Source organism: Tachysurus fulvidraco, chromosome 9 (assembly GCF_022655615.1).
Source record: "Tachysurus fulvidraco isolate hzauxx_2018 chromosome 9, HZAU_PFXX_2.0, whole genome shotgun sequence".
In the NCBI taxonomy this organism is placed as follows: domain Eukaryota; kingdom Metazoa; phylum Chordata; class Actinopteri; order Siluriformes; family Bagridae; genus Tachysurus; species Tachysurus fulvidraco.
Window position 1 is genome coordinate 1,659,664 of NC_062526.1, and position 25,545 is coordinate 1,685,208.

At 41.7% G+C, this 25,545-nt stretch overlaps 1 protein-coding gene across 1 annotated transcript in view; it reads right to left on the reverse strand.

The window, feature by feature from the left end:
- Positions 1–2,203: 2,203 nt before the first annotated feature.
- Positions 2,204–25,545, reverse strand: part of npffr1l2 (neuropeptide FF receptor 1 like 2) — a 47,796-nt gene continuing 24,454 nt past the window's right edge. The window contains exons 2-4 of the mRNA XM_027168737.2: positions 11,728–12,121; positions 7,264–7,363; positions 2,204–5,627 (exon numbers count right to left, since the gene is read on the reverse strand). Of these exons, the coding sequence (XP_027024538.1) occupies positions 4,643–5,627; positions 7,264–7,363; positions 11,728–12,097 (1,455 nt within the window). The 5' untranslated portion in view covers positions 12,098–12,121 and the 3' untranslated portion in view covers positions 2,204–4,642. The remainder of the gene's footprint in view (positions 5,628–7,263; positions 7,364–11,727; positions 12,122–25,545) is intronic.

Sequence of the window (25,545 nt, forward strand, 5' to 3'; positions counted from 1 at the left end):
CTCCAGAAAACACTGCTAAACCTCCCACAGTCACTGGGAGAACATGAACAGGAGCTTGAACTATTTTACAAAAGCCTCGAAAGCTACAACAACAAACGCGAACATTTATTAACGAGTCGAGTGCAAAACTTACGGTCGAAATCTTTAATTGCTAGCCAGCCAGGTTAGTAGTGAAAATACTCGTTTCATGCAAGTCATGCACATTACTGTTTTCCCACCTACTGTAGCAACCTGGTTTGTTAAACGCATGCATAAATGTTTCGAGTAAAAGAAAAAACTAAATAAAGATACAGAGCTGAGCAGGTGAACTGTCAGAGCCTTGATCGAGGGCACAGCTTTGGCTCCTAGCTGTCAAAAGCCATGACGCACCAAGCGGACGTCTAAAACCGCTAGGACCAAGTTCTTTGAAAAAGATGCTCTCGAACCCATTCAGAAAAGTTAGCATTTCAGCACTTCAGGTCCGAAAGTTAAAAAGGTTGATAAGCTTCTGGTTAACTGCCCAAACATCATGTTTTTAAATAAAAACCAAATGAGTCAGAAGCTTAGTGATGGTGGTGATGTTAAGCTGTAAGCTGTAGTTTGTTTGTAATCTCAAATTTAACGAACTAATCCAAAACCAGTGGAGAAATAAATACTAACAAGAGAGATGATCCCTGCTGAGTTGGTCTACAAAAATACATCAAACAGTATCGTGTGCTTACACGGAAGGAGTTAACATGCTGTGCCAGTAGGGGGCGTTGTACTGTATTTATAGGTTGTTGTTTTTTTATAGGTTTCGCAGACAAAAGAAAACATTTTCACAGAAAAAAAGACATAGTCACTAACCACACAGTGGTGTAGTCATTTCCTATATCGTTAAGTGTCATCAGATGCAGTTTGGGACGGAGCTACTCTACTGTTCTTACACTCTTACCGTATATCACGCCGGACGGTCTTTTACAAAGAGTCGACTACCAGAGACGACGCATCGCGCCGTACGGCGGGTGGAAGTTTATTGAGCTGATTTTATAACTTTTAAAAATACCGATTAGATCAATATTTATGAGACGATTCTCTTCATTCGTAATCGGGTTACGCAGGTAGCTTCAGCTACAGACGAAACGCATACAGACGAAGCGTGTCAATAATTAAAGAGGGAAAGATGTAAATAATCAGAGTTGGACTTCACATGCTTTAAAGGTTGAAGGATTTTCGATTAAATAGAAACATCTGAGGGTTTCGATAGCAGAGTTTTTGCCTTAATGTCTATAACGTGGACGGGAGAAAAAATAAAAATTTTCTTTGCTGTCATATGTTTTACTCTGTAGCATTAAAGCTAGTTAAAAATGGAAGAATAAAATAGAATAATTTGGTTTTATATGAATGAGAAAAGCATTTCTATTAATCCAGACATAGTCACTAGTTAATAGGCAATAGTTAGTGAAACGAATACTTATTGTATTAATTGGTTTAATGTAATTGTCAGGGTTGGGGGTTGGGGGTTGAGGGTCTAAGCTTGCCAGCATTTTTACTGGTGACCGTGGCTTGGTGTGTCACGGCTAAAATGCTAAAACACCACTGACCCTTGGCAATGAAGCTAAAACTCTTGCCACTAGACACATTCACGAATAGTCAGAGCACTTATTTCACAACACATTCAGCAATGCCAAAGCATTTTTTTTTTCACGTGTGTGTGCGTGTGTGTGTGTGTGTGTGTGTGTGTGTGTGTGTGTGTGTGTGTGTTTTCAGGCTTTATAGTGAATGAAACAGGATATAAAAGATAACCACAAAAGGCACATAAATGTCTATGTATACATGTATGTATATGTGTGTGTGTGTATGTATGTATATATGTATGTGTGTGTGTGTATGTATGTATGTGTCTATGTATGTGTGCATGTATGTATTAATATGTATGTATGTATGTGTGTGTATGTATATGTGTGTATGTACAGTATGTATGTATGTGTGTGTGTGTGTGTGTGTGTGTGTGTGTGTGTGTGTGTGTGTGTGTATGTATGTATGTATGTGTCTATGTATGTATATGTATGTATGTATGTGTGTGTGTGTGTGTGTGTGTGCATGTATGTATGTATGTGTGTATGTATGTATGTATGTATGTATGTATGTATGTGTGTGTGTGTGTGTGTATGTATGTATGTATGTATGTATGTGTGTGTTTGTGTGTGTGTATGTATATAATGTATGTATATGTGTGCATGTATGTATGTATATGTGTGCATGTATGTATGTATATGTGTGCATGTATGTATATACTGTATGTATGTGTGTGTATGTATATAATGTATGTATATAATGTATGTTTGAGAGTCAGAGATGCTCTCTGAAAGTATTGAAATAGCAAGGAGCAAAGAGCAAATTGCGAAGCTGACAAAAGACAGTACATCGCTAACAGGCATTGCGCGTAGCCGATACAACAATTTGGAATGTCCTGAAAAGTAAAGAAGCCACTCGTGTACTGAACACCAAACAGGTTGGCTAAGAAACACAACAGCAGCTGATGACAGAAGCCTTGAGTGAGAGCTTTGAATGTGAAGAGAAGCCCAAAGAGAGCAGTCAGTGACCACTAAACACCTCCATAGGGCAGAGGTGAAGGTCTCACAGTCCACCATTTAAACAAAGCATCCAGAGCAAAAATATAAACTCCAGATACTTCCAATACTTTTGGAGGTGTGTGTGTGTGTGTGTGTGTGTGTGTGTGTGTGTGTGTGTGTGTGTGTGTGTGTGTGTGTGTGTGTGTTCTTCAAATTCTTGCTCAAGTTCATGATCGGTTCATGATTTGTACCTGAGAACTTTTTCTTGTTTTAAAAAATTAGATACAAAGACATAGAAAATCACAGCAGTAACTAATGATCACTTAGTGCTGTCATTTCCATTGTTTGCTTTTTCAAACGATGAACAAAAGCTCTGTAATCTACATAAAATTAAATGTCAGCATTGTAATGCACCATTGAAATGTAGCAAAATAGAAAGTACCACACAAACTTCACCAATGCTCTGGTTTCCCTCTGAGATACCATCATGCTCCTGACCAGATAGTTAAACGTATATGAAGAACATCTATTAGTGTGATATATATTTAGCAGATGCCTACAATGTTATACCTTTCTCTGAGGATTCTTCTCATCACTTTGTAATGTCATTCAGAATTATCCAGCTGATTTACACCAGGATTTCTGCCATTTGGCGAACGATTATCCGCATTGTTCTTTCTGGTTGCTGAACTGTATAATTAGGCCCGTTACTGGCCCCAAGCCTGGCTCATGGTCACAGCAATGTGAGTGAGAATGTCCAGGTTCTCCATCTGCAGTCCTGTTTTATCACACAGCGCCTTTGTCATTTTGGACACCAGCGTCATCCTTGCCGTTATCACACGGCTCCACGGACCTGGCGCCGTCCTTGCCGACGTAGCCGCTGAACCTGAAGCTGTTGCCTTTTTACCGAGGTGTCCACGTTTTGTAACTGCTCGGGTTACAGATGGTGTTTGCTGATGGTCTCACAGCCGATCTGTGGTTGGTCCTGTTAATTAAATCGATCCAGTAAAGGGCCGATCTATACACGATCTTTCGCTTCGTGACCTTTAAAGGTGTAAATGTTTGTTAATCACAGAGATAACATTTAGTCATTCCAGGAATGTGGGTAGAATAGCTCACTGCCACATACAGTAGCCCCTCCGATCCAGACCGAGGTGGGAAAGAGTAAAGAAAAATTTTACTTAAGTAAATTCATAGGCATGTTATTAAAAATCTCAATTCAAAATTTGGTGGAAAACTTGAAAATATACTTCAGTGAATATTAAATACTACGTACATTTAATGGCTCGCCAGGGTTCGGATTATGTATATTTAATGAAATACTTCTTAAAATATTTTGCTAACTCTGACAAGTTATTATAGGGTTAAATAATATTATATAACCCTGTTTGAACGAACGCTTAGATCGCATTAGCGATAAAAACCACAACTATCTAGCAAATGTTGCGGACTTACAGTATGTCTAGCTTACGTCGTTCTACATGCTTCTTCACATGTGATGGCAAATTTTCATCTTCAAGCTGAATATGTCTTTTTTTTCTCCTTGGAAGGCAAAGGAGTGAATTCACTGCGATTGAATCATTGGTGCTTGATCGCAGATGCAAATTAAGCTTGTCTATTTCTTTGTGTCGCTTATGATTCCGTGCGGCCGAGCGTAATATCGATAAGTCGATATCTCGAGGCGTTTTTATGCACTACTTTAAGATCAGAATGAAAATGTCTTGAACATTTACTTCTATATTTTTAAGTAAGGGTTTAATATTTGCGATAATACTTGAGTGATGTACAAATCGAAAATCTTACTTAGGTACAGTAACGGTACCATTTCTTACGTATTATCCACCCTTGATTTCGAAGCCTGTTTGGTTTTTGGTCGCTTGATGTCTAAAACAATGTAAATTACAGGCTAAATTCTAAAATCATATCCATTAAATGCCCCATGATTGACTCTTGATTCTGCCAATGGGATTGATCCTCTATTGGTCCTCTATCTCCAGGTACGATTGGTTTGTAACCCTGGATGCATCGTGGTAATGATGGTGCACAGTTTTAGGCTTTAGTTAAAAAATAATTTATAATTTTAATTTACTGTTGCTTTAGGCTAGTCTCTACTGGTCCCAGGCCTGACTCACAGTAATGCCAATGGGACTGATCTTCTCCAGGTCTTCCATTTGCAGTCCTTTTTGACTCGCAACCCCTTTTGTCTGAATGGCCATCTCGGATCTGGCATCGTCCATGCTAGCAGAACTACTGAGCCTGCAACCGCCCCTCTTATGCTCTTCATCCATGCTGGGTCTGCAGTTTTTTAAGTTCCCATCGGTGTAAACCCTGTTTCTGGCTCCAAAGGCCAGAGTATTTGAGTTCCCCACTGTTTCTCTCTGGCCTTCCCTGCCTGGTCTGTGAACCCTTCTGCTTCCTGTAGGCAGGATAAAACAGCAGCAGCAGAACGAATGGGTCCTGCAGACAGCCTGGAAGCCTCGCTTGAAGTTTTCGTTGTAGTAGCCATAGATGATGGGGTTGACGCTGGAATTTGAGAAAGCTAGCCAGTGTGCAAATGGAAACACGTAGCCAGAGAGGAGCTCGAGTTCCTCCTGCTCCAGACCTCCGTAATCTGTCAGGAGCATGAGGATCCATAAGGGTAGCCAGGAGAGTGTAAAAAGAAGGGCCACCATAATCAACATTTTGATCACTTTGATCTTTTTGTGCGAGATCAACGGCCTGGCAGCGTTCTGACCCCCACCACTTTCTGGCTGCTCGTTCACGGAAATGACGGATGTGGTGTAGAGCTTGATGCCGATGCGCCCGTACATAAGCGTGATTATCGTGAGTGGGATCAGGTAAATGTGGGCAAACAGGATTGTGGTGTAGACTTTCCTCATGTGGGGGTCACCCCAGTTCTCAAAGCAAGACAAGAGTGGGTATGTCTGGTTGTAGTTGTTGTGCACCATAAAGTGATCCTTGACATGCTCCACAGTCAACATCACTGCAGAAGGGCACATAATCACCAATGCCAGCACCCAAATCATTGCTATTGTCACCTTGGCAACCAGCAAGGTCAGTTTAGGCTGGAAAGGGTAGACGATGCAGCGAAACCTGAAGGGAATTATAAGACACACTGATGATTAATTAGAAATGATGATGTTCTACAACATTCTTATGAATACAGACAATTCTTGTTTTCTATTGACTGTCAAGATTCTATTGACTGCAGCAATATTAAAGGAGCTGCAGGAATATCTGGAAAATACTGATCTCTCTCTGCATGTGAAGACAATCTTTCTAATTCTTCACACATGGCTGGAGTTACAAAAAAAATCCTTAGCTCGATTTTCAATCACATAAGCGATGTGGTCAAGTGTGTCCGGGTCTGTTGAGAACATCTTATAAGAACAGAACATTAACAGGACAGCTTATGACCCAAAGATCACCGTATCCATGTCGAAGCATGGATCAAAATACCAAAATAACGGTTATGTTGTTTTCTCTTTTTTCCCCCTAAAACATTTCTACTTTCATTTTTTTTCAATTTTCACAGTTCACTGTATGTTTCCAATCCACTTCTAGTTTTTCGACTTTTCCTGTTAGGGGTCGCCACCCCATTTCTTTTCCCATCCATGCCATAATAAAACAGGTTGTACCCCCCTCCAATACTACGTAATTTGCTCCCGTTCCACCCGGTCTCCTGCACACACAGTATATCTACCTTCCTTCTCTCTATTATGTCCACCAGCTCTCTACCTTTCTCTGTCGTTGTACCAACGTTGAGTCCCTATTCTCAGACCTATACTCCTCCCTTTCCACTTTATGTTCCACTACAAAGGTTTCAGAAAAAAAAAATCCTAAGATTTTTCTTTAAATTCTGCTTATTTCATTTGACATTTTATAAAACTGCACAATTGAGGGTTAAGGGCCTTGCTTGGGGGCCCAGTGGTGGCAGTTTGGTGTATTTGGGAATCTAACTCAGAACCTTTCAATTGACGGTCCACCACATTATCCACTAGACCAATGGTCCCCAAAGCCCGGGCCGCGGACCGGTACCGGCCCGTGGACCAAATGGTACCGGGCCGTCCAAGGAACATTATTTCCATTTTATTTACTGTAGTGTATTTCTCTCGGGTTTGTGCGATTTTCCATGGACGAGAGGTTAACCGGGAGCTGAGTGACGTCACCTAAAGCCGCACCAATACCGCGCATGCACAAAATATCATGATATCGGGCTGGGTTTAGGTGACGTCTGGAGCCGAGCGGCTGCAAGCGGCAGTGGCGTCGTAGCTTATAAATTTTTATAAATTTTATTATAAATTTTAATTTAATTGTATAGACACCCACCCCCACCCCCCAGCGGGCCGCGGTAAAATGATCAAAGATTGCCCGGTCCGTGGCGAAAAAAAGGTTGGGGACCACTGCACTAGACTACTATACCTTATAACCCTAACCCTAACCACCAGTCCTCGGATTTCCTGTAATCATTTTAATAAGCTGTTTTTAATAATTAAATCCTCAAGAAGGAAACAAAAGGGAACCAGACGAGTCAATTACAGACCTTGGATCATTTGACCAATACTGTAGCTTATGTACTGTATGGCCCTTACCCTTATGGATCCCCCTTGACTTACAGTAGGTCTAAATGTTTATGTAGACCAAAGTCAATTAAGATTTGTCCTTATTTTCAACCTTAATATTATTATTTTTATTTTAATATCAAGTGCTAGAACGTGTAAGAACAAACCTGTCCACAGCGATGGCGACTAGAGTGAAGACGGAGGCTGCGACGGACATTCCCTGCACTAAGCCACTCAGCTTACACACCATGTTGGAGAAGGGCCAACCTGAGGAAGAAAGAATATCAATATATAAAACCTTTTTCCCGAGAAAACAGACATCCGATCGTGACCGCGACGGAGCCGAAGGAAGAGGCACGTGCTTGTTTACATGCAGCCAGCAGACCGTGGAGACTGCAGTCTGATGTTCTTCCACTTGTCCTTTTATCACTCCTAATAAAGACACACAGCGGATGGAGACAAAACACTCAAAAATCACTTCTATGATTCACCAGCTGTGGCTCGCTCTGAACCACGTCGTCAGTAATTTCCAGTCTCGTACCAAATGGAGTGATGTTTGTGCCCTGAGAGAAACCGACATGCTGAGCGGTCGAGTTTGTTCGATATTACTTTATGGGACGGATGGAGTTTGTCACTTGGTGCTCAAAGAGAAGATTTTAACACTTAAACTTAGAAACTTCAAATATTTTCTGCTGTGTTTAAAATATTTTGCCTCCGTTACATAAGTGTCTGCAAACTAGCCTTTTCTCTCAAGTCCTAGTTCTTCTCTCTATCTCTCTCTCATTCTCTCTTTTTCTCTCTCTCTTTCTCATTCTCTCTCTCTTTCTTTCTTTCTTTCTCTCTATCTCTCTCTCATTCTCTCTTTCTTTCTCTCTCTCTCACTCTCTCTTTCTATCTCTTTCTCTCTCTCTTTCAGTCTCTCTCTATCACTCTTTATCTTTCTTTCTCTCTCTATCTCTCTCTTTCTCTCTCTTTCTTTCTCTCATCTCTCCCTCTCTCTTTCTTTCTCTCTCTCTCTTTCTCTCTCTATCATTCCCTCTCTAGTATTCTCTCTCTATCATTCTCTCACTCTCTTTCTCTCTCTCTTTCTCTCTCTCTCTTTTTCTTTCTCTCTATCTTGCTCTCTCTCTTTCTCTCACTCTCTTCCTATCTCTCTCTCTTTCTTTCTATCTCTCTCTCATTCTCTCTCTCTTTCAGTCTCTCTCTTTCTCTCTATCTCTCTCTCCCTCTCTCTTTCTCTCTCTCTATCATTCTCTCTCTCTTTCAGTCACTCTCTTTCTATCTCTCTCTCTTTCTTTCTCTATCTCTCTCTCTCTTTCTCTCTCTTTCTTTCTCTCTCCCTCTCTCTCTCTCTCTCTCTCTATCATTCTCTCTCTATCATTCTCTCACTATCATTCTCTCTCTCTCTTTCTCTCTCTCTCTGTCTCTCTCTCTTTTTCTTTCTCTCTATCTCGCTCTCTCTCTTTCTCTCACTCTCTTTCTTTCTATCTCTCTCTCATTCTCTCTCTCTTTCAGTCTCTCTCTTTCTCTCTATCTCTCTCTCCCTCTCTCTTTCTATCTCTCTCTATCACTCTCTATCACTCTCTCTCTCTCTTTCTTTCTCTCTCTTTCTATCATTCTCTCTCTCTTTCTCTCTCTCTTTCTATCATTATCTCTCTTTCTTTCTCTCTCTCTCTCTCAATCTCATTTTTTAAAATTAATTAAGTGTTAGAAAAGAAGAAAGAGAAGCTCTGACAGGAGTTTGAATGCTTATATCTACAGGGTTCATTATAATATATATATATTTCCCTGCACTCGCTGTGGGGACTGAAAAACAGATGTCCTTGATGAAATAATGAAGCTAACAGATGTATGGAAGTCATTTTTTTTCTGACATAGAAAGTAAGAACATATTTAGCTCACTATGCCTGAAGTACTCATTAAATAGATTACATAAACAGTTCCACAGAAATCCACAGCGTTCCACACATCATACAATGTAGATGCCATAAATGAAACCTTATTAACGTCATCTATCATCAAAAACCTTATATTAATGTCTGCTAGCATATTTAAGTAGAAATCACTTGAGCAATTACACATCATCATACTTAATTATCAGTTTATGTTTTATGTTCAGAGACGTGTATAAAACGTGGCGTCAACTTTACGAACTCTGTTTCCTTCGTAAAAGCTTGTCGAAATTTTGCTAGTCGGGCGTTAGCGTCGATTCTCGTAGCCGCCATAATCAGCCAGGCAGCAAGTCAAACTCTAGATAATGGTGAATATTAAACAATTAGTCCTACACATGACCAGCAATACCTACAGGGATGGAAAGATGATATTGATAGTGAAAAGACAAATCAGTGTCACTCTGAAAAAGAAATTTTAGATAATAATAAAGAGTAAGTTTTTGACACCTTAGCTATACTTTCACCTTCAGGGAAATTTTGTAGTAGATATTTTTCTAGTTGATGAACATAAAAGTAGAGCTTTTATCCTTAACTTTCTCCTAATTTTTATACAGTATTTTATAACATGCTTTATTTCCTAATTTCTATAGGTTTGTGAATTTAATTACTGTACACTGCCTTATTTATTACACTGCCACTTGTAAATAAGCTATCTATGCACTTCTGGCTAGATGCTAACTGCATTTCATTGGCTCTGTACATGTACCTTGCACAATGACGATGAAGGTGAATCTAATCTAATCTAATCTAATCTAATCTAATCTCAGTGAGATGAACTCCATCACCCAGAAAATCCACAACTTTTGAAATAACAGCTGTAGTTCCTTATCAACTCATCCACGATGTCTCAGAATAACGATTAGTCCGAACCGGAACGTGACACAACGTTCTCCGTGTCCTCAAATTTACACCATCGTTTCTTTCGCACTTTAATGTTTAATTGCTTTATAAAGTTAAAAAAAAAAAAGTTAAATCTCTCATTATCACACAATACAGTGTTAGACAAATAACAGCTAACAAAACAGGAACCCAGACAAACAAACCGAGCAGAAATTAAGACTTACATTGCACTATAATTACTATCATCTGTATTAGTGGTGTATCAAAGCGTATCAGGTTATTACCACCAAATTACTACAAGTGTGTTATTATGAGAGAAACCATAATCTATTACAGGTGAGCGCTGAGAGAAGAACGGGGTTATTTAGTAAAACAACAAAGATCACAATCGAGATTCCAGATGACTGACGATGGAGTAAGTTTTGTATTAAAACTTTGCAAACTCCAAAGAATTTCTCTGTAGTAGGTTTTTAAATCATACTAAAATTACTTTTAGTCAATGTTGGTCATCTACAAATTTGAATTTAGATTTCTTTTTAATGTAGAAATCATTAGATTAGGAACAATACACCGGGACATAAAACGTCACGTCTTCCGCCGAAGCTCGGAACTGGAAATTTCCGACTTTCAACTAGGAAAAACAAAACAAAGTGAACTTCGGTTGTCAGGGCACTGATCAAGGAGTCGGTCGTTTTAATGTCTGTTTCTCTCTCGATCACAAAATCCTTCCAGGGTACAAGTCTGTATCTTATCGTCTTAATCTCGAATCGTGAAAAATCTTCGAAATGGCGCACACAGATAAAAAAATGCTGTTTAAATGAAGTCATGCTGTTCATGCAGTTTATTTAAAGAATTAACTGAACAAAAAAATAGTAGTCAACAAGATTAATAGTCTATAAAAAATAGGTTAATTACATCACATCACTATTAAAAATTTTAATAGCGTTAATCTTGGCATCTTCGTTACTCGCAGGCTGTTTTTATTTTGGTTTAAGCGGTGGTGTGTCTGAGCATCTGAGATGAAGCGTATGATAATCTTTCAGCCTTTTTGTCCGTTCGCTCGCTGAAGCGCTTTGCCCTTGAATCGGTTTGATGAGTGGCGCTGTGTAGGATAATAGCGTAGAAATTATTCACACGCTTGTCACACAGCAGGAACCGACACCTGCAGTTTGCTGTTTCTCTCAGCCACACATCCATCCTCTTCCCCAATTTCTCACTGTATAGTTTGCCATATTTAGCGAGAGTCGACACATTTGTTCTAGAAAGCAAGCTAAAAAAAGTTTCCTTTACAGTATAACAGGTGGACGAGTCTCGATTGTAATTTAGTGTCATTTTTCTATTGTGAAATCGGTCGTTCGTTCGTACAGCCTACACATTAAACAGAAGCTAGCTAGCTTCTACGTAATTCTGGAATAATCCAAAGTAAGACTCGAGTTTGATTTTAAGTTATTTTAAAATTCAAAGCTGTTGAATTCTTGATTCTATTATTAGCCTGTTTTTTTAAGTATTTGAATACATTATCGAATGTATAGCCATAGACTAAACGTAAAAAAAAACGTTTCTGTAACATTTACTGAAGGAGTCTCTAGTTACAAAAGACGACTTCTCCCTAACCCCAACTCAAACCCTAACCCTAAGCCGGTGCTTTGGCGGTCGAATAACAAAGAACTGGTTCTAAATTAGGCTCCGAACCTGCACTCGAACTGCTTTGGTGGAAAAGGGGCATAAGAGGAAAATTAAGTGTGGATACAGCTACATCACATCACCCTGGTACGTTGTAACCCAGTGGGGTTTTGGATTTTCTTTGGATCGTGTATGGGATTATTAGCAGAATATTACCTGTGATTAGATTATCCACCAGCGTAGTCGGGATGCAGAAAACCCCCACCAGCAGGTCGCTCACCGCCAGATTAAAGATGAACAGGTTGGTGACTGTTCTCATGCGCCGGTTCTCCAACACGATGAGGCACACCAGGCCATTTCCTACCATGCAGAGCAGGAAGATGAATAGGTAGGCTATGGTCAGGCTGGCTGCCACAGGCAGAGAGTGCTGGTAGTATGGGTAGTAGGTCATGCTGGTGAGGTTGGTGGTGTTGCTGGTGGAGGTGTTTAAAAGACTTGAATTCATATAGAGTTCCGACCGGTCTGATAACACCTCGGGTTCTGTGAATGCCAAAGGCATGCTGTCCCAGATATCCAGAGAATTCATCACTGTATGTGTACGAGATGGGACCTGACAACACACACACACAGAGTACATTCAATAAAAATAAATATATATATATATATAAAACTGCACCAGTGCTATTAAGAAGTGCATCTCACACATGCTTTGGTGTGGAAATTTGTCCAGGCTGAAGTGGAGACAGACAGTTTTCTCTAAAGAACTCTGCCCTTGATGTGCTCGTGTTGTAGGGAACTTCACAGCTTTCCAATAAGAGTGAATCGGCACGTCTGTGCTTCTAGAAGACATTTGACTGAATTCGGCAAAATTTAGGATCCTTTGAAGACCACAAATTCAAACCTCAAAGGCAGAGCTTCATGTTTTTGGGGTTGTTTATTATCTAAGCAACATCCTCTTTGTCGAACAAACCCGAATACACCCCATCGTCCCTTTTCATAACCCCACAAATTGCTTTTTTACAGAATCCTCTGTACCTCTTTTAGCTAGAAATAGGCACGGTAATGAGTTTAGCTTGTTATGCAACTTACAAACAAACTCACTTTTTACTTAATATATACTTAATTATACCGTTGTTTTTGTTTGTTTAGTGAATGTTTTGTCCTTTCTCGTGGTTCACAACATTCATCATCATTCATCTTCTACCGCTTATCCGAACTGCTCGGGTCACGGGGAGCCTGTGCCTATCTCAGGTGTCATCGGGCATCGAGGCAGGATACACTTCCTGACGGAGTGCCAACCCATCACAGGGCACACACTCTCATTCACTCACTCACACACACACTACGGACAATTTTCCAGAGATGCCAATCAACCTACCATGCATGTCTTTGGTCCGGGGGAGGAAACCGGAGTACCCGGAGGAAACCCCCGAGGCACGGGGAGAACATGCAAACTCCACACACACAAGGCGGAGGTGGGAATCGAACCCCCGACCCTGGAGGTGTGAGGCGAACATGCTAACCACTAAGCCACCGTGTACCAGTTCACGACATGTTAAACAAAAAAGGTAATATTATTACGATTAATTCTATGCATTTATCTGTAAATTTGTTCTCTCCATTTTGACACTGAGAGTTTGCAACAAATAATTTACTAGGCAAGTTAAAGTGGACTTCTTGGGTTCTTTAAAAAGAAAATAAATCCAGAAAAATAAATATACGATAAGGTTCTCACGTATAACGAATTCTAAACGTTCAGAAAACAAATGTGTAACATTTCACACGAGTTTGTATGTGCGGTTATAACGATTAGCATTACCCTAGACCAGGGGTCGGCAACCTTAAACACTCAAAGAGCCATTAGGACCCGTTCCCCACAGAAAAAATACCACAGGGAGCCACATAACCCATTTGACATCTAGAATGAAGATAACACTGCATATATCGTTTTTTACCTTTATGGAAAGTATAGAAAAAACTGTAGTGTGTTGCATTTATGAAACCAATGAACTGCTACAGAGTAAACACAATTTTAATTCTGCAGGCAAACAAAAATATTTTGAACTAACCTTAAGAAAAAAGACGCTGGGTTGAAGGTTACTTTCAAATAAAATGTTTATTATTTAATTGAGTCATTCGTATTCATGACCAGGGCTCTCAAGTTTTGAAGACAGGCAAGCGTGACATCTCCAACCCTTCGCTTTTTTTCATTGGATGTTGCGTTAAATCTTACACAGATAGTGCTATTTTCTGATTGGCTGTTGTGTAGCCTCTTTTTTGATTGGCTGATAAGTGTCAGGCTCGACTAAGAACTGAGACGCGCTTGATTCCTGCCCGTTTCCATAGAGACAGCGGTGAACGCCCTGCATGACATAAAAAATTTAACTTGCCGGCTGCAGGAAACCAAAAATGTGCCTGCTTCTGTGTGTCAGATTTCGCAAGTCGGTAGTTATGACGCATATTTTGAGCGACCAAAAAATAAATAAATAAATAAAATAAACAGTTTATTTTAATGTTACAAGAGCATCATGATCTTAGAATTTAGAATTACATTTTTTTAAAAACTAACTAACAAAAATAAAAAAAAATGTAATTAAATATTTCTTTTTCAAATCTACAGGGAGCCGCAGCAGAAGGATGAAAGAGCCACTTGCGGCTCCGGAGCCGCGGGTTGCCGACCCCTGCCCTAGACCTATGTTAGAGCTAATTCTGCCTAATGTTTATATTCAAACCTAAGAAACATCAGGAAGCTGAGGAACATGCACACAAAGCCACCTCGGGCATTCTTCCCATGCTTTGACCTTACATTAGATCAGATGTGATGAATAAAACAGAGCGAATCCTGCTTGACTGACAGCGCCGTCGGCTCGAGTGAAAAACGACGCGTATGGTGGAAAAAAACTAAAAAGAAAGGATTTTAAATGTGCTCCGAAGGTCTCGTTTGTGTTCGATCTGACACTCTAGTCAGGATCTAATAAACAGTCAGAAGTGTTTAATGGTTAAAGGTTATTAAACACCGATCCCTGAATGTGAAAGCAACTGAAAGCTACAATCTTCTTCTAGAATGATAATTGGCCTATTAAGAATTTCTCTTCTTTGCAATTAATCACCTCGCTGACATTTCACACAAGACCGGATAAACAACTCGGCTGATCATTAAGATTTTTGGTGGTTCGATGGTGATTTGGAAATGTGTTCAACCTTCTTCTTTCTCTCATCCTTTTATTTTTATATTGTTTATCTTAAGAGGTGTACATAACAGATTTATGCAGGTTCACGAGCAACGACGTATTTTAAAGGCTGACACTTTCCACATCAACAATAAAACTATTATTCATTCATTCATTCATTATAGTATGTAGCCATACATCAAGTGCAACTGAACGTCTTTCCCTAGAGTATTGCAAATGCTGGCACAAAAACGCAGCTTTATTTCTGACCATCATGAATACCCCTTTTCTCATTTTTATACAATTCTCTTTTTTTCTGTCACATGGATTTTAACCTGTTGTAAATGCCAATAAATTTCAATTGAATACTTTGCATTCCAGCTCCATTGAACATTCATACATTCATTCATTCATCTTCTACCGCTTATCCGAACTTCTCGGGTCACGGGGAGCCTGTGCGTCATCTCAGGCGTCATCGGGCATCGAGGCAGGATACACCCTGGACGGAGTGCCAACACATCACAGGGCACACACACACTCTCATTCACTCACACAAACACACACTCACACACTACGGACAATTTTCCAGAGATGCCAATCAACCTACCATGCATGTCTTTGGACCGGGGAAGGAAACCGGAGTACCCCGAGGAAACCCCAGAGGCACGGGGAGAACATGCAAACTCCACACACACAAGGTGGAGGTGGGAATCGAACCCCCGACCCTGGAGATGTGAGGCAGACGTGGTAGCCACTAAGCCACCGTGCGCCCCCCTCAAGTATACAATAAAAAAACAATTAAAAATGGACGATCGGGTGAAAAAGATTCAGGCAAATAACAAAATGTACACTGTAGCACAGAGGATCAAGAGAGGTTGTTAATGTGGCACCAGAGAGGTGTCCATATCTGCCATATGTCATAAGTGAGCTTCTCAAGTGGAAGTAATATGGACATTTGAGACAACCACATTTTAACAGAAGGTACCTGAGGTGAAGACCACGATACCAATAGATATACATTTCTTTGCCAGATAAACCAAATTTAAAAACAGTTGCCTTGTGTGGAAGTCAAACACAGTCTCAATCCCACTATACAGCAGATACAATTCCAACAAGAAACAAAATTTCAACTTAAGGAGCCTTTGTAAAAAATGATGTACTTTAGTCCAAAAAGAAAAGATGTTGTCACGATACTAGAAGCAGTGAAGGAACGTTCCTTTGTGTTTCTTGCAATTAAAACAGAGATCGGTGGAGTCTTTGTAAATCTTTCTTAGACGTGAAGGTGTAAGGGAAACTGTTAAAATATCTGTAGTTCAGTCAGGACCACTTCGTAAATGAAGGTTAGCGAGCATACAGTTAGTGTTGGCGGAATGGTTCTGTTCTGGAAGAATTTTCCCATGCGCCTGTCCGTGCGCATGCATGGACGGGGCGGGGAGGCAGCGCTGGGGAATGAATTGACCCCCCATTACACCCCAGAATCAGAACCGAAATTGCGCGAGGTGCGATTATTTTTTAGTCAAGAATTTATTCGGCGCTGGCGACAGGTTCTGGCTGGAGGAGTCGGGGACGGAGGAGGGTGTTGGATCGCAGCAGCGGCGATGCGTAGGTGCGCTCGAAGGCGAGGATTTAAAGGAAGGAAATTACGGAAGTCGTGCTGGATTGGTGCGCCTTGTGGACAGATGATTAGCAGCTGATGCAGCTTACTGTGTGGCCTGCCTGAACTAACACGATGCTTGATTTCAGTCAGGACCACTTCGTAAATGAAGGTTAGCGAGCATACAGTTAGTGTTGGCGGAATGGTTCTGTTCTGGGAGAATTTTCCCACGCGCCTGTCCGTGCACATGCATGGACGGGGCGGGGAGGCAGCGCTGGGGAATGAATAGACCCCCAAAATAATTGCGACAAGCTTGTTGCTAAAACACATGTACCCCTACCCCCTTTGGCCGAAATTAATTTATTTTTGTAATTTCACGAATGGCAGCTTCGCACCGCGGCTCCCCAGCCAAGCACACGCGTCAAACGGCTTTTATTATTTATCTTTCGATGAAGTTGGTGTCCACTACCTGGTGAAGACGGCGAGGAGATGTCGCCCTGGGCTGGCTTGCGGCGTAGTCACAACAAAGTTTGTTGCTGACCAATACGCCATACGTATATCCATTAGCCATAGTGGAGACGGCAGGGGAAGCATCACCCAGGGCAAGCGCGGCGTGCAGCGGCGAGCATGTTGCGGAGCGTTTGCCGAGGCGGATCGTGAGAGGAACTGTGCATCCAGGCCGCATGTCTTTGGACCGGGGGAGGAAACCGGAGTACCCGGAGGAACCCCCCGAGGCACGGGGAGAACATGCAAACTCCGCACACACAGGGCGGAGGCCGGAGAACCCCCAACCCTGGAGGTGTGAGGCAAACGTGCAAACCACTAAGCCACCGTGCCCCCCGTTGGATCGCAGCAGCGGCGATGCGTAGGTGTGCTCGAAGGCGAGGATTTAAAGGAGGGAAATTACGGAAGTCGTGCTGGATTGGTGCGCCTTGTGGACAGCTAATTAGCAGCTGATGCAGCTTACTGTGTGGCCTGCCTGAACTAACACGATGCTTGATTTGAGTTCGTGAATCCCCAAAGATGTACATTAAGGAAGAAATTGTTACATATGGCGGACCAGTCCGTATCGGTAAATCCGTGGCCTAGGTCTTGTTCCCCCACACTTTTTTCAAGCTCTCTAAGGAGGAAGTACACGAATCAACCAAGGCATTATATATTTTAGATATTAACGCCTTAGAGAGATTGTTTTTTATTATAACTTGTTCTATGTCAGTACAGTAAGTTCACGCCTCAGCTTACCATTATCGGACAGAGGTTTTATGAAATGACGCAGCTGAAGGTATTTGAAGAAATGGGACTGTGGTATACTATATTGGTGCGATATTTCTTGGAAGGATTTTAATGCCTCGCCTGAAAAGAGATGAGATAATTGCGAGAACCCTGACTTAGACCAGACTGAAAGGCTGACATTTTGCAGAGACATACTGTAGGGAAGTCAGGATTAAAAGCAATAGGTGAGAACAGTGTGAGTTCAGCTGGAATCTTAAGATACAGTTTAACGTCTCTTCATATCCGAAGGGTGCTCGAAATGGTGAAACTTGTCGAGGCACATTTAAGCTTTTTGGTATTTGCAATAAAAGGCAGAGGAGCACAAGCCCTTGCTTCCAGATTAAGCCATCTAGACTCGGTCCTTTCATTGTACCAACTGACCATGTGCTTCACCCGTGCTGACCAGTAGTACAGACGAAAGTTCGGTAAGGCGACTCGTCCCTTATCCTTCGGTTTCGTTAATTTGTTCAAACTAATTCGGGGCATTTTATGGTTCCATATGAATTTAGAAAAGTGCTTATTGATGTCTTTGAAGAAATCATTTGGTAAATGACAAGGTAGGGATTGAAATAAATATAGACACTTTGGTAGAATATTCATTCTAATCACGTTAATCCTGCCCACAAAAGAAATAGGGAGTGTCCGCCAGGTGTCAAGGTCTTTTGTAATGGAATCCAGAAGAGGGGCATAATTTTTTTAAAATAAATCCGTAAATAGCGGTGTGACGAATATGCCGAGATATTTAAAACCAACAGTAGTCATTTTGAAGGGTGAGAGAGATGAAAGATCATTTGGAGCAGAAATTTTAAGAGAAAGCACCATGGATTTTGACAAATTAATTCTATATCCAGATAAGCTACTATATTCTGAAATACACTTTAATATTGCTGGAACGGACTTCTCTGGTTCAGAAATATACAGCAGGAAGTCATCTGCATATAAAGAAATCCGATGTTCCTCATCTCCCACCGTTATACCAGAAAGGTGTTGGCACTGCCTCATAGATTCAGCCAGTGGTTCGATTACGAAGGCGAAAAGTAGGGGTGAAAGAGGACACCCCTGCCTCGTACCTCTTTCTATGACAAAGGGTTTTGAGATCAAACCATTCGTAGTGACCGTAGCTCATGGATTAGTATAAAGCAATTTTATCAAATCGATGAATTTAGGACCTAAATTAAATTTCTTGAGAGTGGCAAAAAGAAATTCCCTTTCGACTCTATCGAAGGCTTTTTTCTGCATCCAGGGAGATAATAAGGGCTGGGAGTTTACGTGCTTGTAATGAATCTATGATGTTCAAGAGTCGGCGAATATTATCTGTGCCAAAACGTGATTTTATGAATCCCGTCTGGTCCGGCTTAATGATATATGGCAATACTGTTTCGAGACAGCGAGCAAGGACCTTAGCAAGTATTTTATAATCGGTATTCAGGAGACATATTCCCCTGTAAGGGGCACATTCTTGAGGGTCTTTTCCTTTTTTTTCGAATTAAACAAATCAATGCTGTTTTCCACGACTCGGGGGCCGCTCCATGGTCTAGTAAATCTTGGAGAGCGGGCATTAAGATAGGACAGAGTTCTGTCCAAAACTTTTTGTAAAACTCACAGGGGAATCCGTCAGGGCCTGGAGATTTGTTGGCAGTCATAGATTGGATTGCACTGAAGATTTCTTCCGGTGACAGGGGTGAATCCAAAAATACTCTATCATCTTCAGACATAGTCATAAGAGGGATTCCGTCTAAAAATTTGGTAATATCAGATCCTTTAGCCGTGACTTGCGATTTATATAATGTTTTGTAGAAATCTCTAAATAAATCGTTAATCGAGGTAGCGTCGTATGTGATTGAGCCATCTGTGGATTTCATTGACTTAATTGTTCTTTCACTTTATTTGGTGATCCAGTAATCTGTTTAATATGATTTGTGTGATCCAGATTAAGTTCAGCTCTGACTCGACATAGTTGGGCACAATTTGTCTGAGTAGGGACTGTGTAGACACTCCAATCTTTTTACTTCTCTTTCAAGTTTCTGTCTTTTTTGGACCAAGCCTGTCTGCGTGCCGAATTATAGAAGCCTTTATTATCGCCACATATGCATTACAGCACAGCGGAATTCTTTTCTTCACATTCCCCAACCCCAGAGTGCAGGGGCAGCTATGATACAGCACCCCAGGAGCAGGGAGGGTTAAGGGCCTTGCTCAATGACCCAGCAGTGGCAGCTTGGCTGTGCTGGGCCTTGAACCCTGATCCTCCGATCAACAATCCAGAGCCTTAACCAGTTGAGCCACCACTGCCCCAATATATATCTTATATATAAGATATAATATGCCCTCTAATTTTAGCCTTCGCAGTGTCCCAAATAGTTGCAGATGATACAGGTGAGTTCTCATTATCTGTCCAATAGTTTTTTTATCCATCACGAACTAATTCCCAAAATGCCAAATCGTTCAGCGTGGAGGAATTTAATCTCCAGACCTTTGTAGTCCCGTGTTCAGTAGTAGTTTCAGGAGTAGGAGTAGTTTCAGTCTCCCTTAAGGTGTGAATTGGGGGCAGGGCTTACCTATTTAAATTGAAGGTTCTCCGTGGTTTGTTTGTTAGTAGCTCTCTCTCTCTCTCTCTCTCTCTCTCTCTCTCTCTCTCTCTCTAACATTAGTGTCTAGTACTGTTTTGATATATTCTACCATACCTCAATTCTCACTCTTGTTTGACTACAAATATGTGCCTTAAACCCATCTCTGTACTCAAGGCCTACTCTCGCAGACGCTCTCATCCACAAAGCAGAGGTCACAATCCCAATAACCTCATCTACCCTCCTCTGTTATGTAAGTCTCAAACAGTAGTGGTAGGTGGGCTCTGGAATTGTCAGTCTGCGGTAAAGAAAGCTGATTTTATCTCTGCTTTAACTTCCCATTACTCCTTTGATTTTCTTGCTCTAACAGAAACCTGGATATCCCCACAGAACACTGCTACACCAGCTGCTTTATCCTCTGCCTATGCTTTCTCTCACTCACCACGAGAAACAGGCAGGGGTGGTGGTACAGGTTTATTGTTGTCAAAGAAATGGTGCTTTAAACCTCTACTCTTCTCTAATTTAACCATCTCTTCTTTTGAATTTCATGCCATTTCAGTTACCTCTCCTATCAACCTTGTTATCATTGTTGTCTACCGCCCTCCTGGTCCCCTAGGAAACTTCCTGGAAGAAATGGACTCACTGCTTAGTGCTTTCCCTTCCGATAGCTCCCCCCTGACAGTGCTTGGTGACTTCAACCTCCCCTCTGACAAGCTACATTCTTCTTCCCTCCTGTCTCTTCTCGACTCTTTCTCCCTCACACTCAACAGCTACATCCCCACACACAAAGGAGGCAATGTCCTGGACCTGGTTTTCACCCGTCCTTCTCCAGCTACAGATGTGACTGCTACCCCACTCCACGTCTCTGATCATCACCTGGTATCCTTCACCATCACTCTACCTATCTTACCTAAAACTACCTCTCACCCCCTTGCTCTTACTCGCCGCAACCTTCACTCTGTCTCACCTTCATCTGTAGCTTCTGGCACTCTTTCTTCCCTTCCTGATGCTAAGTCTTTTTCCTCACTACCCTTAGACTCAGCCACAGATACTTTCCTCTCATCTCTTTCCTCAACTATGGACTCCCTCTGCCCTATGTTCGCTAAACCCAAGAAAACTTCTTCTTCTGCTCCTTGGCTTTCAGATGTGCTGTGCAACAATCGAAGAGAGCTAAGATCATCAGAGAGAAAGTGGAAGAAATCACAACTTGATGCAGATCTTGATTTTTACAGAACACTTCTTGTCAAGTTCTCCTCAGATGTGACTTCTGCCAAGACTTCCTTCTACAAGGAAAAGCTTGAAGCTTCCTCACATGACCCTCGGAAATTCCACAACATCATCTCTTCTCTGCTCAACCCCCCGGCTCCACCTTCTTCATCCTCCCTGACTGCAGAAGACTTTGCTTCTTTCTACCAGGAGAAGATTGAGGAAATCTGCCGGACCTTCACTTCAGCCCCGACTGCACTTACATCTCAGAGTATGGATTCCCCTACACCTTCGTTGTCACATTTTTCAACTGTGGCAGCAGAAGAGATTTTACAACTCATCCAGTCCTGCAATCCTACCACCTGCCCATTGGATCCACTCCCTACCACTATGCTCCAGACCATCTCACAAGACCTCTTGCCCTTCATTTCCACTATCGTCAATAGATCCATAGCATCTGGTCAGGTACCAACTACTTTCAAGAGAGCAAGGGTTATTCCCATCCTAAAGAAACCTGCTCTGGATCCATCAGACATCAGTAACTACAGACCGGTATCACTTCTCTCATTTCTTTCAAAAATTCTTGAACGCATTGTCTATAATCAACTGTCTGTCTATCTCTCACAGAACAACCTCCAAGATCCCAAACAGTCTGGCTTTAAAGCAGCTCACTCTACAGAGACAGCCCTTTTGGATGTCTCTGAGAAGCTACATACTGCTAGATCAGCCAAACTATCATCCGTCCTTATCCTCCTTGACCTTTCAGCAGCGTTTGATACGGTCAACCACAAGACTCTCTTATCCTCCCTCAAGAGTCTTGGGATTTGCGGATCAGCTTGGGAATGGTTTGCCTCCTACCTGGAAGGACGCTCATATCAAGTAACATGGAGGGGAGTGACATCTGCTCCACGCAGACTCTCCACTGGCGTCCCACAGGGCTCAGTACTTGGTCCTCTTCTTTTCTCCTTGTATACTCACTCTCTTGGTGAAGTTATTTCATCACATGGGTTCTCTTACCACTGCTATGCTGATGATACACAACTTATCTTCTCTTTCCCACCCTCAGATGCCACAGCTTCTGCCCGGATCTCAGCATGTCTGGCAGAAATTTCATCATGGATGACTGCTCATCAGTTAAAGCTCAATCCTAGCAAAACTGAACTGCTGTTCATCCCAGGTGATTCATCCCCAGGTCACGATCTTGCTATATCCTTGCACAACGATCTGATCTCCCCTTCAGCCACAGCTCGCAACCTTGGGGTAACCATGGACAATCAACTGTCCTTTTCCTCTCATGTTGCAAATGTGACTCGCTCATGTCGGTTTCTTCTCTACAACATTAGAAGGATTCGGCCATTTTTGTCCACACAGACTGCCCAGGTACTTGTTCAGTCTCTTGTCATTTCTAGACTGGATTACTGCAATGCACTGCTGGCAGGTCTACCTATGAACGCAATCCGTCCTCTGCAAATGATCCAAAATGCAGCTGCCCGGCTTGTTTTCAACCTGCCAAAGTTCTCGCATACCACCCCGCTACTGCGATCCCTCCACTGGCTTCCGGTAGCTGCACGCATCCGGTTCAAAACACTGATGCTGGCCTACAAAGCCAAAAATGGACCAGCCCCCTCTTACCTCAAAGCCCTTATCATTCCTCGCACTGCACCCCGCAACCTCCGATCTACCAGCACTGCTCGACTGGTTCCACCATGTCTCAGGGTAAGAGGCAAGTATACTACAAGACTCTTCTCTGTACTGGCACCAAGGTGGTGGAATGAACTTCCCCTAGAGGTCCGGACAGCCGAGTCACTGGCTATTTTCAAGCGGCGGTTGAAGACCTACTTATTCAGGAAGCACTTCAACTAGCACTTCTTTCCTTATCTTTTGCATTTAAAAAAAAAAAAAAAAACACCTTTGACACTTTTTCATTGTAACTTTGAACAAATGTTTTAAACTCATGGTATCTTAAGTATGTAACCTAGTGAACCAGCATTAATGTATTCAGTGTTAGAGATTTAAGCACTTATGTACGTCGCTCTGGATAAGGGCGTCTGCCAAATGCTGTAAATGTAAATGTAAATGTAAATGTAAATGTAAATGTGTTCGATTAGCGTCATATCCAGATGGACTGGAGCATGATCGGACAGAATGGACCGATTTGACAGGCAGACACTGCGTGAAGATATTGGGTATTGAATCAGAATGGAGTCTAATCTTGAATAGGATCCGTGGGGGTCAGAGTAAAATGTGTATTCTTTACTCCCCTAAATTAAGTTAAATTCTCTCCGGACATCAATAATTCCAGACTCATTGCAAAGTTCTCTAAGGACCAGGGATGATCTAAGATTAGTGGCTGAGTCTAAAGTAGACTTATCCATTTTTTGGTCCATAACACAGTTAAAATCACCGGCGCAAACTCCCAAGCCCTTACAGTGCTGGTTAAACAAAAGTATGGTTTTAGACATGGACTCAGGTGAGTCTTCATTCGAAGTGTAAACATTCAGTATGACAATAGGTTGACCATACGCTGTACCCGTAATTAAAACATATCATCTGTCCGGGTCGTTAATCTGTTGATCTAAAATAAAGGGGAAGTGTTTACTAATTATAATAATTGTGCCCCTCTTCCTGGTATTTGCTTTACAGGATGAAAAAAATATCTGTCCTACCCAATTTTGTTTTAGTTTTAAATGTTCTGAATCAGATAAACGTGTCTCTTGGAGCATGGTAATCGTAGATTTCAATACACAAAACAAAACATACAGAACCCAAAACCCCCTCCCCCCTACCCTCCAGCCTCGTCCCTAAACGACGGGGCACAGCTATAGAAATGAAACTGTACCCGACTGGTACCGAGCATAGGTTAATAATACCCCATACCCAGTATTGATACAGAGTGGTGCCCATAGGGGGCGCGCAGGCGATAAAGAAAAGTTCAACGTCCGAGGCGTGAGCATTTAACGGATAGTGCGTGACCTCACCGAAAGCGATCTGTTAAATGCTCACGCCTCGGACGTTGAACTTTGGAGAAGGGAACTGGTCTTTATCGCCTGCGCGCCCCCTATGGGCACCACTCTGTATCAATACTGGGTATGGGGTATTATTAACCTATGCTCGGTACCAGTCGGGTAGACACTCTTTATATGCTTAAGTGATGCTTTATATTTTATAAAGCATCTATATATGCTATATGTATATGTATATGTATATCTATATATAATATGCTTTATATTTTAAGTGATGTTCAGTCCGAACATCCGAACATCACTTATCCTCTAAAGCCTTCAGAAACTCCGTGACGTCCGCTGGGGAGGAAAAAAGATGCATCTGTGTTCCGTAGTAATGGGAATTTCGGTTCTTTTCCTCGAACCGGTTCTTTCGGACAGTTTGATTTAATGAACCAGTTCAAAAATCCAGTTCACCAGTTCTTTTACGTCCTGACGTAATGACGTCATTCACAATGACGTAATGACGCAAATTCCATTATCCCGCTGGCGGCAGATATTAATACAATCAATTTAACACATTCGAAAAGTTCTTTGTAATCATAACTTTAGTTGAATACGTTTCTTATGTTTAAGTTTTGCAACTAAAACACGCAGTACAGTCATTTATGTGCAAACGTGGATGTTTTACGTGTCTTAAAGATATAAAGTTAAACTAATCTTCATCAATTTACAAAAAGCAGCATATAAAAATACAGACTAAGCTGCACAATAGTCAATAGTAAAATTAACTGACATATATTGAGTGACATATATTGATTTTTTTTTTTTATAAAAATGTTTAATAGCCTATGACTAGTTACTATGCATATCCCAATATGTATAATTTGCTCTGAAGGTTCACGCATGCGCAGCATCAACAGTATGTCGGACGCGTCCGAAACAGTTCTCAGTTCAGTGTACTGATGATTCGCTGTACTAGTTCATCGGTTCTCAGACGCGTCTGAAAGAAACAGTTCTCAGTTCAGTGTACTGGTGATTCGCTGTACCAGTTCAGTTATTCAAGCATGCGCAGTATCAACAGCTCATTGGTTCTCGGACGCGTCCCAAACAGTTCTCAGTTCAGTGTACTAATGATTCGCTGTACCAGTTCATCGGTTCTCGGACGCGTCCGAAAGAAACAGTTCTCAGTTCAGTGTACTGATGACTCGCTGTATCGGTTCAGTAATTCACGCATGCGCAGTATCAACAGCTCGCGCTCACAGTTCTCTCAGCACAACATGTCA